This window comes from Centropristis striata, chromosome 2, assembly GCF_030273125.1.
Source record: "Centropristis striata isolate RG_2023a ecotype Rhode Island chromosome 2, C.striata_1.0, whole genome shotgun sequence".
Classification (NCBI taxonomy): domain Eukaryota; kingdom Metazoa; phylum Chordata; class Actinopteri; order Perciformes; family Serranidae; genus Centropristis; species Centropristis striata.
Window position 1 is genome coordinate 14,513,906 of NC_081518.1, and position 16,635 is coordinate 14,530,540.

A 16,635-nucleotide genomic window follows, 5' to 3' on the forward strand; every position below is an offset into this window, starting at 1 on the left:
AGTCTGGGTGCAGAAGATAACACTCTATCACCATATTGGCTGAAATAAAGAATTCGACTTGGTTTCCTTACAAGTAAAGTTGAACTGTTCATTTAAATGTTGATGTGATTTGTTATATATTGTATTGCTTTTTTAAAATTTGTTCATTTGGCTGGTCTGATGCATTTATTTTACAACAAGATGTTGCCATAAGATGTTAAGCAGACACACAGGCTGAAACATTGGGCGTTACTGTTGCGCAACATGCTGTCGAAATAACAAAGAAAGAAAGGAAATGATGAAACCAACAACCCTGTGTGCTGTCCTCCTTTTCCAGCTAAACCCGCGTCATATTTTCTTATTACCTCATGAATGAAGACACTGGAAAATAAACAGGCAGGGTTTCATTCAGTCTGATCCTGAAACAGTTATTCAGACACAAACATAATTTGAAGCAGTTTTAATAAATAGTCATATGAGTTGTTTGAGGTTAATATAATCGTTATATCTGAAACAAATTGTTTTTAAGAGCATTAAGAAATAAAATCAACATGTACAAGTAAAAAGAAAAACAGATTATGATCTCATGCCAGGCAATAACACTTTACTCAGGAAGTCGAAACCTGCCACCTCAGATCTCTGGTCCTTTCAGAAGAAACATAGTATACTTTGTGCTTTCTCTCATCAGTCAGTCGGTCAGTTAATCAGGCAGCAAATGTTGATGCTAACGCACTCGCCTAAGTGAATAAGGTCAATTCCTCATGTCTTCATATTCTCTCGGGTCAGTACTGAGCACAGAAATAAAATGAATCAGATAAACTCCAGCCTCCGTGAAACCAGCAGTAACTGGTATAAGCCGAAAAAGTTATCCCAGTAATTTTTCCTCTAAGTAATTTGTTTAAATATAATAATGTAAAAAGTTAAGTATGTTTAACAGAGAATAAATTCTACAACAAACTTTATAGAAGCAGGTTCTGTCACTGCCTGGACCGAGCAAGACAGACAAGCTCTGAGCATCATTTTAAAGCATTCTGTGTCGAGTATTATTGTCTGCTGTTAAACAACGTGATCCTCATAAACAACTTAAACTGATTGCATATTGTGTAAGTGCAACAATGTGGCTAATATGAACAAGCAACAATCACAATTCCCCTCCTCTGTTTAGAAGAATGCCAATACTCACAGTTTCTTCCATCCCCTTTAAGATCATGTTAAACACCAGAAGGCTATCAAGTTAAACCCCTAAATCACACAGTTTGTCTTTATGAATATGGTGATACTATGATGGCTGCTACTTTCAAGAAAAAGAAAAATAATAATAATTTGGTCACTTAACAGATTAACACCTCACCCTCCAGTATTTACATTTCTGTATGTGCAACATCAGCATTGGTAAGTATGTACATGCCGTCTAACTGTTAACCCACAGTACAAGAAAGCTGATCAGTTCTGCGATATGGCCATCCACAGAGTGCGACAGAAATGAGAGTGAAGAGCATCTGAACCAGCTGTCCGCCCTACAACGCCACCATCAACAAGTCAGAGTAAAAGGTCTGTTTAGTCACTAGATGATCAGTAATATGAACAGTTTTAACAGGTATAGGGTCCTCTAGTAGCTGAAGCATTGCACAGTGTGCCTGCACCTTTCTCCGATCTGCGGCAGACGGGAGCTCTTTGCCGACACTCGCTCGAGTGCGCCCTCGCGTGCACATACGAGACTAGTTAACCCGTGACTAGGTGCACCAGGTCCTCAGAGCTGTGATTTTAAAAAGGAAAAAAAAACAACCTCTAGGCTTGAGCGTTGCTGCTCTGCTGTAGTGTTTTCTCTTTGAGTCCATCGGCTCCATCACAGGCTGGAGTAAAACAGGATGTAGGCTGCAGAGGATTTGACCGAGGAGGCAGAGATTTCTGTCACTTCGTGGTCATCAAACTTGTACCATCGCTGTTTGCGGGCGTTCTTACAGTAGGCTGTGTAATGGCCGCCATCTAAACCCCCATAGTGGTTCTGTTGGGGAACAAGAAGGAGGTTAAGCTTCATGTTAAGTGTTGTGTTTAATTGCTACCTCATACAACCCCTTAAACTAATCTAAACTACCCCTGTAACTTCACTGAAACTTACAGAAAGTCCAAAAAGGTTGTATCTCTTCAGGCTCTGTTTGGGTCCAATGACATACTGGGCCAGGTCCAGACAATCTAGAGGGAAATCTACAGACGTCTGCAGCTTTTGCTTCCATCTACCCTCATAGGAGAACCTGCAGAAATGACAAGCATTACAGAAATAAAGAGAAATTAAAAATAATGCCAAATATATATCTAAGAAAATAGAATGTTATCGTATTTCCCCAAACAGTGAAAGCATACATTTACTTTGACTTAATTAAAAAAATGATTTGCTCATTAGTTGACAGTGACAAATCATTACAAGACTACAGACCGTTTTAAGTGCACCAGGAGAATAGGTGGGACCTTCCAGATCTCCAGTTTCTTGGTGGAGTCTCTGTGGGCTTTGCAGTGTCTGCAGAACACCTTGTTGTTGTCGGTCAGCTTCTCTTCCTTGGAGAACAGCCTCAGACAGTCCTGCAGAGAAGCAGAAAACATATCTGAACTCTGAACCTCAACAGTACACACTGAACCTGTGAAAATAGTCTGTAAATGTTCAATTAAATGTGGGCTCTGCTGTTCCCATATTCAATCTAGTTATGCAAATTGTTTTTCAAAACCCTCAACAACTACTATGTATGTGTTCCTTTAAGTGGCTATGTGCCTAAATCAAGAAGACAGACTGATTTATGAAAAGCTTAAATCCTAGTACACACTGTTAAAACCCTACGCTTTGATGCACATTTAATGTGTGACTGACCTGCAGGGAGCACTTGCTGGTGGAGGCCAGAGGCAGTGACAGGTACATAAAGGTCTCAAATGTCCGTGACTTGCGATGGCAGGTCAGACACTGCACAGTGGACTTGAACTGCCCCTGGAACAGAGCTACAATGATAGACTCGTTCAGCAGCTTGTGTTTACTCCAGGCCAAGTCGGCTGCCGTCTGATCATCCAGATGGTCGTTTTCCTCCTCCTTGTACCGCTTCCTGTTGTCCGCCTGAAACCAGTGACGGAAAAACAACATATTGGTACACAAGAGCAAGTGAAGCTTTAGGTGTTCGCAAAACCTGCCATCACGGCAGATACATGACTACATTACATAAGTATAACTACATAATTACATTATTGCATCTAGCTCTCTAAAAAAAATTAAAAAACAGAACTTAATGAGAACTGCAGACTGAATGTCCAAGTAATAAACTTTGTATTCAACACTTCTCTCGCTTCATTAGCATGCAGTTCAGCCAGATCACTCTCATTATGATAGGTAGGAAGACATGAGAGGCAGGTTAAAACTTTCTAATTAATATCACATTAATTAGACTGACTGATTTATCAATTAGCCTGGAGAAACAAAGTGGACTGGGACAGGGCTGGCCTGATGGCAGACGAGTCTGAACATCACACAAAAGGGATGTGATGAGATGGAGTGTTTCATGAGAGATGCACGTCATCAGCTTTTGCAATTTTGCAACTAATTGGCACCTCATCTTCAAAAAATTTGAAAGAGTGAAAAGCTTGATGAGGTGACTGTATTACTTCAACTCAACCCCAGGTGGAGACAGTTGTCACATTATCTCAAACCTGCCTGTTCTTCTAAGCGCCATCTCTGACAGCCTGTGGCCTTCACAAGAAAATGTCTTTGAAAAAACAATCAGGTTTCGTAAAATGTACCACATCTAAAAATAGATAAATCTTAATCAAGCTATGAAAAATTACCTTTTTCTGTCTTTTTACCAATTCACCTATCCCTTCCCCCATTCAAATGCACATGAAGCCAGTTAAAATCAGTCAATACAGGCAATGAGGCATGTCTTGGGTCTACATGCACAGAGGTTGTGACAGAGCATCAGACCAGACAGATGCAGGCACGCCACACTCACACTGCTGCAGAAGGACCAAGGACACACAGCTATTTACTTACTCTCTAATTTGTCATCAAAATGAAACCAGGTGAAAAAAAACAGAAAGAAGGAAAATGATAAAAGACTACGTTTTAATTGTTAACAGGCAAATGTGCAACAACATACAGGGGTAGTAGAAGACAAGCCATTGAAAGCCATGGTTAAAATGAATAAATTACTTATTTATTCACTCAATATTTAATTCAGGGTGAGCACATTTAGATGTAAATGTTTCTCCTAGCAGATACTGAAATCTTGTATGCCACACTAATGATTATGTCCTGAATGTTGCATGAAAGAAGTGTGTGTGCTACCTTATTGAGGTCCTCATGGAGCCCATCCATGAGGAACAGCAGCAGCTCCTGGGAGTCCTGCTGGTCATAGCCAGCAAACTGGTCATTGATCTTGCCTATGGTGATCTTGAAGTCCCGTGGACTGATGCACTTGTACAGACCGGCCCACAGGGCCTTCATAATCACACCAAACTCCTCTGCCACCTCCCCTTTATGGCCGAGGATGTTGTACCTGGCAGAGGAAAAGAGCAGAGATGTTACATTTTTCCCTTGCACATGATTCTATATGGTTCGTCCTTTATCTTGACCCTGACCTGTTGATGTCCTCCAAGTAGAAATTCTTGTTGAAGTACTCAGCCATGGCAGGAGTGTTACACAGACACTGCAAGATGGAGTTCATGTAGCATGTGTTGCCCATGTTACGAAGGCCAGTCAGTGATGCACCCAGACCTCCAAATGTTGGGTTCAGGTTGCGAATTTTGGCAGCTGATGGCCGCACGATCTCCACTTCAGAATAAACTTTAGTACTGGAAGGTCTGCAGGGCAGAGGAGCACAATGAGAGAATACCAGGAGAGCTTCTGCAGTGGTAAGACTAAAGGAAATATAGTGTAAATACATTTATGTGTAATCTAGACAAAGGAATAAAGTGTAGCTAGATTGTGATAATAAACAGCCCATTTTAACTCCCAACTCAATACCGATGCCATTATTAGACGCTCAGATCAACTAACAACTATAATGAATGTGGGAGAAAAAAACCCTGGATTTTGGCCCAGGTGATTGGTGCTCACATCCCTTTTGAAACTAAAAATCTATATAAATTAACCTGTAACCTGTACAATGATACATCATGTTTTATGTCACCTACATCAACACGTTCAGTAGTTACAGACGGAGCTAGTTATTGTAAACAACAATCAAGTAGTTTTGTTGCCTAAACATAATTGTACATTTCCGGTGAACATGAATGATTATTTTTAAATGCCTTGATGAACGTAACGGGCGGAATATTTGGAATATTTATATTTCGAAGCTAAGGACCACTGACCAAGTGTTGGGAGTTAAAATGCGTCCTTACAGATGCTAAATGCGGGACACTGTTCACTTTAAACAGTTGCTTGAATGCAACCTGTAATCTGGAATTGACTGGGTTTCTGTGCCTTACTTGGTCTCTCTGTTGATGGTGGGTGTGACAGCAGCAGTGGTCGCAGCAATGGTCTTCTTCTGGGCCTCTTCTCTCAGTTCTTGGCTGATATCAGGGGAGGAGTAGGAGCGTTTCAGCTTTGACTGTTCCCGCTCTCGTTCATGGTTGGTGTCAGGCTCAGCTGGTCGTGGTGGTTTCTGTTTAGCGGTTGGCGGTGTAGAGGGTGGAGTCTGGGGAACAGTGACCTCAGGAGGGTACAGGTGGACACGGTTGGTTGGAGAATGGTAGTATCGGTAGGTCCCAGTCACAGTGTCAAGGAACTAAAAAAATGGAGGGGTGAAGACGAAAAGAAAATAGAACATTAGGCTGAAAGGGACAATCAGGCATAAGCAAATAATTATTTCTAATTAAAATATATGTCATTTTAATTTTCAGATTTAAACATCTGGTACCTTCATCCAACCGACTGGAAGGCCTGGCACACTCCGACCCATCTCCTCACTCCTTGCCCGGGTCAGGGGCTCCCTCTGTTGGATAAACACACCTACTTCACTTAAAAGTTCTCAACAAAAATAATCACATAGGAGTTTCATGGTGACAGTAAAAGGAATCATGTATTTTTCTGAAGCCCAATGTCACAGACATGTCTGGAATTGTTCAAGCATAAGACTGCATGACTCATATACCAAACATCCTTGTTTTTTGTGAAGAAGAAAAGATAACTGCTGGAATCTTTTTAAACTAGACAAATATGAGAAAGTCCAAAACACTACTGTGTTTCTCATATTTCTTCTTAACAGACTTAAATCAAATAGGTAGTTCTTGCAATCACATGGTCTATGATTTGGGTCTGTCACATACTCCACTGACAGTGACGCAGGTTGAAATGTGAGGGAGGCAAGGGAGTGAGCCTGAGAGAGCAAACATACAGAGAGAACTGAAAGTGAAACTAATTTGTACTTCCACAATGTAATTTTGGGGAACTATACAGTTTAGAAGTATGTGGAGCCACAGTATTAGATAGCCTGCAGACTCTGGGTCAAATGTGGATTAAATATGCATTATGTAGACCCATAACATATACCGGTATGAGTCAGCAGCTGCATAAAAGCGCATTATCTTAATAGATGTTTTTTAAAATAACTGTCTTTTTGGGCTTCATTCTTTACTTTACGACTAGGTTTTCCAGGAGCCAAAGAGAGCTCTAAAGCTTTCATTTCATTTCATCACATCAGATCAATGGGTGTGTGTTTATGAAGTGTATGGACACGCAGATTTGTGGTCTCACTGTCTAAATTGTAAGTTTAAAAAAAAAGTGATTTTAAAGCTTTTCTTTTAACCACATATGTAAGACACTAGGCTTTAAGGGATTCTAAGGGTAGCATCTGATCCATGTTGTGTTGTTCAAGGAGGACTTTTCTGATTGCGTTGGAGTCTGGTGGCCTTCAACATTTGTTTTCGTTACGCACTTTCCCACAGACACGGGTGAAATTAAACATCTAACTGTAGCGGTGATTAACGCTGAAAGAAAACAGGACTCACCTTAATCTCACTGACAATATGGTTGGGAGCAGGCGAGTCCAGAGACATACTCTTCGAGGGAGCTTCAGAGGTCTGATCCTTTCCCCTCCTCTCTCTCTCATCCCACACCCTGTTCTCTTTATCTTCCTCTTCTTCTGCCTTCTGCCTCTCCAGTTTCTTTTTCTCCTGAGGTCCATTTTCTTCGTCATCCTTCTTCCTCTTCTCACTTTGATCCTTTTCTAGCCTTTCCTTCTGTTCCTTTTCCCGTTTCCCCTCCTCTGCACGCCGCTCCTGGTTGCGTTTCTCTTGCTCTTGCTTCGCCTTCTCCATCACTGCCACCGCCTCAGAGTGTATCTGGCTTTGCTCTTCTTTAGACAGAGAAGAGCTAGAGGTGAGGGGTGGTTTGACTGAGCGGTCAGGGACAAATGGGCCGTTCTGCGTGGAGTCCTTGGCTGACCCGTTCTGACTGGGCTTCGGCTCGTTCGTCACCCGGACAGAGGGTTTCTTGGTGCGGTCGAACTGGGACAGGGGGAGAGAAAGATAACACAAAACATGAGTGATGTTTAGACACACTTAAGTCCTTTTTTTTTTTACTCTGCTAAACTTTAACATTTATCAAGGTAGAGACAATACCTGTGGGAAAGCCTTGGCTGTTGCAGGTGACTGGCTGGCCTTCTGACTGAGGTCTTGCCCAGAATTAGTGGGGCCGGTGACGGGGGAATCAACAGCGTCTGGCAGCTTGTCAGCAACTATGGAGGTTTTAGATGTGGGGGGTTCTGCTGGTGCAACCCCGTTCACCAGCACAGGAACTGAGGGTTCCTGAGCCTCGGGTGAAACCTGAGGCTCTGGTTGAGGTGGGGTTGGAGGCTTTGGTTCCTCTAGGGATGGATAGCTAAAGTTCACTGTTCAAAACATCAAAGAAGGTACATTCATTTAAGAAACATTATACTAAACAGCCCAGCTACACTTGATGAGTATTACAAGATTATTATAATTTTTTTTTTTTAAAAAGGATATATTTTTATTTTATTTCCATCCTTATCTCACTGTACACAAGCCTTTACACAGCAACCAGTAAAGAATGCAGGTTGTGAGCTGGATGAACAGGTCATTATGGGCATTATATTATATAGGGAAAACATTTACAAGCCAAGTTAAGTAAGCCATTAAAAATGTGTTTTTTGGGAACTAGTGTATGTATTTTTAAGAAACAGCTCTCCACTTTAATAAATAAAAGCTAGTAACCGTTTGCAGGTAGGATCAAATCACAATTATGACATGGCATGCAAGGCTAAGCAAAAGATTTTGAGATGAATATGAAATGAGAAATCACCAAAGTAGGCCATTTTGATTCAAATCAGTGACAGAATTAAGCCCACTTTGTTTGACAAATGTATTAATCAGCTGATATATTTTATTTAAATAGAATAACAGCCATTGCATTAACACAAACACATTACCAAATTAAACTATATGGCCTTAAAAATACAAAGAACCAAAGCTGTAACATGCATGCTGTGCTGTTAATACTCACACTGCGGGAGGGAGCTGATGAGATTCTGTCTAGGGGGGCGAACTTTAGCGTTGGTTGTGTACATGGGGTAAAACAACAGCCAGTTCTCGTAGCCTCCCTCCAACACCAGCGGCTCACTACGCAGGATGGTGATGCTGTCCCACTGAGGAAAGTACAAACACATTATTGTACCTCATAGGAAAGTTCTGCTGTTATTCACACTCTAGGGGCATTTTTGTTTGCACTGGTTTGCATCATTTGATTAATTTGTAAACTGAGAGCATTTCCCCCCTTTGGTTTGGTTTCTTTACACATAGGAAATCCAAGTGAGCCAAAATGTATGACTGCAAACCATATGAGTATGTTCAGGGGGAGCAAGAGTAATACAGTAAATACAGGAAGAAGATCCAGCCTTTTTAATTGGTGCATATTTCTGTGTAGGAATCATTGCTATGCAATTGTTCAGCTAACCTTTACTTCTACTACACAATCTGGTACAGTATGCACACTCTGCCACATTCCACAATGCAAAGCAAACCTGTAGGAGCGGTTCAGCTCAAACTTGCAGAGTATGTCTGGTAACTGGGTCGGCTACAGTTTGTGTGACCAACCAGACCAAGACCATCTCCTAGGGTCTCCAAGTGGTCTCAATGTGATTGTATTGGTCCTTACCAGAGTGTGATTAATGTGCTCACACCTGCCCCCAAATTAAATGAAGGGGGAAAACTAAAAGCACAGATTTGAAAACACCCTCAGAACTGCATGCACAAATGCCAAGCCCCACACAGAAACACACACACACACTTACCTTAAAGAGGGCATCTTTGAGGCTCCCCAGGGTGGTGCCCAGTTTAAGGTCAGTGACAGAACTGAACCAGTCCAACAGGACAATATAATCCACGAATCCCCGCTGCCTCCAATGGTCTTTTGACACCTCTGGCAGCTTCATCTCAATCTGATTCACAGTGATTCTGAAAATAATAAGAGGTCAGGTTCAGGAATTAAGACTTTTTCTCTCATTGTTTGATAATTAATGCAACAAATGAAGGAAACAGACAAACAAGTTAACAAACACAAAAAAGATACTAGATTAATTCATATTTTCACCCCAAAACAGTTTACAAAATACACATAGAGTGTCAAACAAAATCCATCAGGTGTAAAGCCTGGTGTCCAAACCCCTTTCTCACCCTGGGCTAATAGCCTCCTCAGGCACGCTGACGCAGGTCTGTCCTGGGACCTGAATGTGAGACTCCTCAAAGTCATTTTGGCTCCGGGCATCCATGACAATTATTGTAATTGTCTGGTCCTTCATCATTTTGAAAAGCTTCTCTGCACAGATCCCACCAGCTGGCACCACAGCTATCAAGACAGTCATTAAATCAATAAAAAACATTTCAAAGCTGGAATGATGACCTTGTTTTGTGTTATTCTGCTTACCTTTTGAGGTTGCATTCTTGAGTTCATTCTGCTCTCCTTTTACCTGACACACAGACACAACAATCACCTTGTTATTAACTCTAGAAAATACCTTTTTCCAATCATTTACTTTCTAATTAAGCTAATAATGTTGCTGTTTTTACTGGTATGATGCAATTCAGATGTAAAACTGTCAAATCATGGAGCGTAGATTCACCCAAACCATGTTCAGCATGCAGATACCATGACAGCACATCTCTACCTTTTTGCTGTCCTTCTTGTTTGCTGAGGACACTTTCGGAGAGCTTCGACCAGCATCTTTCTCTGTTATTTCCTCCCTCCTTTTCTTCTCCTCTTGTCTCTCCTTCTCCTCAAGTTTTTTTCGAACCTCAACTTCCTCATACCTGTTTAAAATGTAAAGATTTACTGAGTTAAATAGGTTCAAATATTTTTGGAGCTTATTTATTAATTTGGCATGTACAATCAACTAAGACAACCAACATTTCTAACCTGAGTTTAAGGCTTTCAGAGAGCTTCTCTGCTTCTTCAATGGCTTTCTTAAAGCTGTTTGGCCCAAGCATGGTCAAATAATACTCCTTTTTAAATTAGAAAAGAGAAGAGTTACACAGAAATAACGAACTTCAATTCTTGATACATTTCCCCAAGTCTCTTTTCAATTATTCACCGTACCAGTTGCTGCTTGAAGTCTGGTCTTTTCTTGATGATGTCATGTACTGTTAAATACTTCATGTACAATACATAAGCTTTCTCCTCATCTCTGTCCAGACGACACTCCTCTGCCGCCTTGAAGATTTTGCAGGCACTCTGAACATAGCTGCAACACAATTAAAAAAAAGAAAGAAAAAAAAAGGTTTCAGTCAAATTTAAAACAAGGATAGTGCAGTCATAGTTAAGAAAGTATGTTTTTCTTTCATAACTATGACTGCACTATCCTTGTTTTAAATTTGACTGAAACCTTTTCTTAGCATGTTAACCCTATCTCTCCCCCCTCACTTAGAGATAGTTTCTCTGTGTAATAATAATAACTAGAAAATTTCCTCTGGGGGAAATTTTGAAAGGGCCATGGGGGCTACTGCCGGTGTGTGTACACTATGATGAGATTCTTCAGAGATTTCAAACAATTAATACTAGTAATGTTATGATACTATTCCTCTTCAAGTATTTATTTATACAGCAACCTATGCCCTTTAACCTCAAAATGTGTGTGTGTGAAACATTTGTATCTGGAGGAGTGTGCGCGCTTACGCGCGCATATATGTGTGTATGTGTGTGTGTGCGTGTATCTTTAACTGTTATTACATTAAATGACCAGTGTGTGTGTGTGCGTGCGTGTATCTTTAACTGTTATTACATTAAATGACCAGTGTGTGTGTGCGTGCGTGTATCTTTAACTGTTATGACATTAAATGACCAGTGTGTGCGTGTGTGTGTGTGCGTGTATCTTTTACTGATATTACATTAAATGACCAGTGTGTGTGTGCGTGCGTGTATCTTTAACTGTTATTACATTAAATGACCAGTGTGTGTGTGTGCGTGCGTGTATCTTTAACTGATATTACATTAAATGACCAGTGTGTGTGTGCGTGCGTGTATCTTTAACTGTTATTACATTAAATGACCAGTGTGTGTGCGTGCGTGTATCTTTAACTGTTATTACATTAAATGACCAGTGTGTGTGTGTGTGTGTGTGTGCGTGTACCTTTAACTGATATTACATTAAATGACCATTGTGTGTGTGCGTGCGTGTATCTTTAACTGTTATTACATTAAATGACCAATGTGTGTGTGCGTGCGTGTATCTTTAACTGTTATTACATTAAATGACCAGTGTGTGTGTGTGTGCGTGCGTGTATCTGTAACTGTAATCACATCAAAACATCAAAGCGTGGGGTCGACCAATCAGAGCAGAGCAATCAACGGAATTAACAGCTGTGGAATCTTCTGGCAGAGTGAAAGCAGCCAGAGGTGGGCAGAGTGAAATTTCTGGCCTCGAACAGAAAGCATTTTTGGCAAAACCATAATACCTATCATTGATCCGACTTCACTTTGAGCGTCCTGAGTTCTTCCTGAACCTCTACATATGTTTTTTTTTTTAAGAAAAATGAAAAAATAGATTTGTTAGAGCGATCTAAAAAAACAGTTAAATCTCACTTTTTCCGAAATCTTCCTGCTTTTTTAATATGGGACCCAATGAGGCTGTTGGTGGTTTTGGTGGCGCATCTTTGCGTCGTACGCCCAAATTATAACTCTGACAGCTTTACCAGAGGATTGTGAGTGAGAAGACAAATTTTCCTACATTTCTATGTATAAATTATTTCTGTAGAGTGGAATTTGCGGCCTGGAGCGCAGTTTTCAAATTTATTTTTTGACAGTTTTACCTCTCCCTCTACACTCTGAGCGATGACATCACACACTCTGACACGAACATTCCGTGCAATACACACCCATTATAATCTCAGAATTTCTCCAAAAATGATCATGGTCATTGAACAGGGATTGATAAAAAACTATATGACCTATCGAAACGCAAAGTAATACACCAATACACAAGACTTGTGTCTACTGTTTAAAGTTTAAATGGAGTCCCTAGGTGAAATTATGCCGGAGAAGTAGATGTCTGAAAATCTTCAATTAATGTTCTTTTTTGCTCATTTTCTTTCGGCCGTCCCATTCATTTCAATGCAAAATTTTGGGCAGTTTTTCGCGACTTACGTCGCGAAAAATTCATATTCCGTAGAGAAAAGTAATAGCACACCGATCCCGATCAAACCGCACGTTTTGATATATAATTTGTAGCGGGACGAAAATTGCGTCCGGAAGAGGAATAAGAAGAAATCCACAGTATAACAATAGTGCTCGGTGCGATTGCCCCGAGGCCCTAATAAATCTATCTCAAAAACATGGCAGCAGTGATAAGAGTAATGTATAGGCTCAAAGGGCACACAACTTTGAGTAAATTGGTTGATTTGAAAACAGTTCTCATTTCCAATCCTTAGCCAGTAAACATAAAGCCTAACCTTACCTTCTGGTGCTCGTTTTGTCTGGCTTAATTTCCGCCTTTTTATTGAGCTCGCCCAGAGATGAGGACAGATACAGCTCTTTGACCTCAGTGGAAACTGCAGGCATCTTCACGGGTGTGTTCAGTCAGAGCTCACAGGCAGGCAACCAGTCAGTGCTGTTGTACACAAGCTCTGAACATCTCTGGAAACATGTTTGTGAGAGCAAAATAAAGTAAACAATAGCTGCCTCTAAAACATTCAACTAGTCCTGTTCCACATTTGTTGTTAGATAAGAACAGCATTAGCTAAGTTGCTGTTAGCTTCCAATATTATTAGGCTCAGTGAAATGAGAGTTAAATTAAATAAAGTGAGTTTTCACTTGTCATTAGCGGTCATGAAGCATTTAAAAATGGCCACAATAAACGGCGCTAAGCTGTAAACATGACATTTGGATGTTAACCCTCTGGGGTCTGAGCCTATTTTGGCCGTTTTTGAATACTTTTGATTTTGCCCTTCATGTACCACAAAAAAAATGTTTACTTTACCCATATTTGGTATCCATTTTAACTTTAACCTACTTTATCAACATATTGAGTTGAAAAATTATACTATTTACTACCTTACTACAATAAAAAAAAAACACAATGTGCTCAATGAACTGTTTTGGAACTTGAAAATGTAAACATAGGATCCAAATATGAACATATAAAAAGGTGAAATTGAAATGTAATAAATCTATATACAAAACAGTCCCATAAAAACATGTATATTTATAGATGTTTTTTTCCTTGTTAGCTGCAACTCTTCAAAACAAACTATGTTCTGTTTCAGTCTGTTTTTTGTTAAACGTCACATGATCTGATCAGGAAGGCACCATCATAGACCCCAGAGGGAAAAACAAAGTGAGTTTTCACTTGTCATTAGCGGTCATGGAGCATTTAAAAATGGCATCACAATAAACGACGCTAAGCTGTAAACATGACATTTGGATGTTAAGTTACATTTAGCTATCGCGGGATGTTGTTCTTAGCCAACATTAGTTAGGTTGTGGTTGTAAATTAGTTAGCTGGCGCAGGAAATGTCAACACTGACGACAACAACAAGTAATAGTTTACTGGCTAACGTTAGCCTTCACTGGATACCTGCTGGGCAGCTAACGGACATCTAAACTCGCATTCAACGTAGAGCATAAACCAAACCACACTAATATAAAAACATTACGATAGCCATTTAAACGTCAACTTAGCTTTGTTGAGTTAGCCAGCTAACGTTAGCAGCTACGCTCTGAGCTCACGCAGTTAAGCGTTAGCTTAGCAACTGTGGGCTATTTAACTACAACGCGGCTAGTCACGGTATAATCACATTCAGCAGCACATCCTCCAGTAGTATTGCTGATACAGATATATTATCTGATTGTTTTGGAAGATACTGTTAATTTAAAAATTACCTCTTTCTGATGCGTTTGCTCGCACTTCAGCTACTTTTCTGACAGCTGATTCCTGATTCCTTGTTCCGCCCTCCCCTTCTTCTTCTTCTTCTTCTTCTTTGGTGTTTATTGGCAGTTGGCATCCTTTTCGTTGCATTTACCGCCATCTGCTGGATTTAACTTCTTTCATACTTTCCTTCTGTTATATTCTTTGAATTAGTCCAGTTGTGGCATGAAATCTCAGAATCCCTTCTCTAGATTTCCCACTTTCTATTATATTTTTGACGTTTTCTCCTCTTGTACCTGCCTTCTGCATTCATACCATCATCCTTTCCCTCTCCCCTTTCATACTCAGGACACGCTGTTACCACATGTTCTACTGTCTCCCTCTCCCCACAGTTACACTGACCAGTTGCATGTTTTCCTATTTTATTAAGTGTGTCCTTTAACCTACTGTACCCTATTCTTAGTCTTCTTATAATTATTACTTGTTCTGATCTATCATCACCATAACACCCTGCCTCCCCTACTACACTTTTCAGTTTGTATAAATGTCTCCCTTTTATCTCCCTCTTCCAATGATGGTTCCACTGATTGATTATTTCTTTCCAGATTAGACTTTTCCCCTCTGCTTCTGTTAATTTTACTTTCATTTCCACCTTCTCTTTTTTACTGCTTCCTTAGCCATTTTGACTGCTTTTTAATTTCCTATTAAACCTTGATAAGCTGGAACCCACCTGAACACTATTTCCCTCCCCTGTTGTGTCAATCCGGATGTTATTTATGTAATATTTCCTGATGTGTTTTGGCTGTCCTGTTTTTAATGGTTAATATTGATTAAACTGAATCACTACTTACTACCTTTCTTTCCCCCTTGACCTCCACCCACTCAATACAGCCATTAGTATTGCACATAACTCCACTGCATATATGCTTAAATGATCTGATGTTCTTTTTGACAATGTGCTAATATGACTGGGAACCACCATTGCTGCTCCTGTTCTCCCCTTTTTCTTCTTCTTCTTCTCTGATTTTAAAAAATTGTAGCTAGTGTTGCATTACTGCCACCTTCTGGAGCTAATTTTCTGTTTCACTGACTACTCTCTAAGCACTTTCACCTCACAGAAAGAGGGTCGAAGGTTTGAATCTGGCTAGGCCTTTTATTCATGTATAATAGCCTACAGTCTATGATAATAGCCCTGATTTTTATTGCTCATCGAGTGTGCCCTCTGTGCCATGAACATACATTGTTCATAAACCCAGTCAGATGTGTTCCTGTACATTAGTGTTTTAATTGCTGTGTCCTGTTATTGATCCAGTCATATCTTTGTACCGCCTTGTACTTGTGCACTACTTGCTTATATATAGTGTACAGTGTTGAACTGAAGTGTTGAACTTGACTTAATATAATAAGCATGGGTGGATTAGGGGACAATGAGCTTCTGACATGCAAAAGGCCTCACACCAGGGCTCCAGACTAACTCGTTTTACTGGAAGCACAGGTGCTCCAAGCTTGAAATTTTTAGGGGCACGAGCAGAAAATTTAGGGGCACAGCTTAAATCATCCTGCAACGCAATTATTCACATTAACCCCATTTTAACCATATAGGCCTATTAATACATGCTTCGGTAATGAATAAACAACTACTATAAGAAAATTACAAATATTTAATTTTATTTTAAGGCCACAATTAAATAAAAATTAAATCAATTACATTTTACATCCTTAAGAGTTCAATACGCCCCTTAAATTTTGTGAAAGAAGTTCTTCCTTAGCAATAAAATATGCAGTATTCAATGAGGAGCACCAATGAAAGCCTCCTCTGTCTCGGTGGGACTGTATGGTATGCCAGGTGTACAGCACAAGACAGGAAGGACTTGGCCCGGGTGGTAAGAACAGCATAGAAGATTGTAGGACGACCGCTCCCAGTCCTGGACTTGGTCACAGATCCCGCCCACCCAGGTCACAGACTGTTTGTCCCCCTGCCTTCAGGACGGAGGTTCAGAACAATAAAAACCTGGACTAACAGATTGAGGAACACCTTCTTCCCCAGTACTGTGACCTCCATCACACCTTCTGCACCCACACACCTCAGCCCCTAAAAACTGTGATACTTCCTGCATTGCACTTTAATTGTTGTGTGCTACTGGTATTCATTTATGTATTGTTATTTATCTTTTTCCCCCTCTTTCTACAGCCCCCATTCAGCTATTTTTCCCTATCTTGTTTTTAACTGAATGTTCTATGTTGTTTTTTTTACCAAAAAATGCCAAACAGAATTTTGTTGCACATTGTACAATGACAAAAAATAATC

At 40.3% G+C, this 16,635-nt stretch overlaps 1 protein-coding gene across 1 annotated transcript; it reads right to left on the minus strand.

Annotated features, from left to right (window-relative positions):
- Nucleotides 1–424: 424 nt before the first annotated feature.
- usp8 (ubiquitin specific peptidase 8) lies at nt 425–14,450 on the minus strand. The gene is made up of 19 exons (XM_059353715.1): nt 14,342–14,450; nt 12,918–13,096; nt 10,565–10,709; nt 10,385–10,470; nt 10,137–10,278; nt 9,896–9,938; nt 9,646–9,817; nt 9,264–9,426; nt 8,477–8,618; nt 7,576–7,844; nt 6,964–7,461; nt 5,874–5,948; nt 5,443–5,741; nt 4,591–4,812; nt 4,298–4,508; nt 2,840–3,076; nt 2,414–2,556; nt 2,099–2,231; nt 425–1,984 (listed from the first exon to the last, which is right to left on the minus strand). The coding sequence occupies exons 2-19, from the start codon at nt 13,019–13,021 to the stop codon at nt 1,826–1,828; spliced, it is 3,243 nt and encodes a 1,080-aa protein (XP_059209698.1). The 5' UTR covers nt 13,022–13,096; nt 14,342–14,450; the 3' UTR covers nt 425–1,825.
- Between the last annotated feature and the right edge of the window lie 2,185 nt (nt 14,451–16,635).

Excerpts from the sequence above, each read along its gene's own strand:
- usp8 (XM_059353715.1), bottom strand. The coding sequence starts at position 13,021 with ATGCCTGCAGTTTCCACTGAGGTCAAAGAGCTGTATCTGTCCTCATCT. Across the intron at positions 4,509-4,590 it reads TACTTGGAGGACATCAACAG|GTACAACATCCTCGGCCATA; the intron begins GTCAGGGTCAAG and ends TTCCTCTGCCAG. Across the intron at positions 2,232-2,413 it reads CTCCTGGTGCACTTAAAACG|GTTCTCCTATGAGGGTAGAT; the intron begins GTCTGTAGTCTT and ends TCATTTCTGCAG.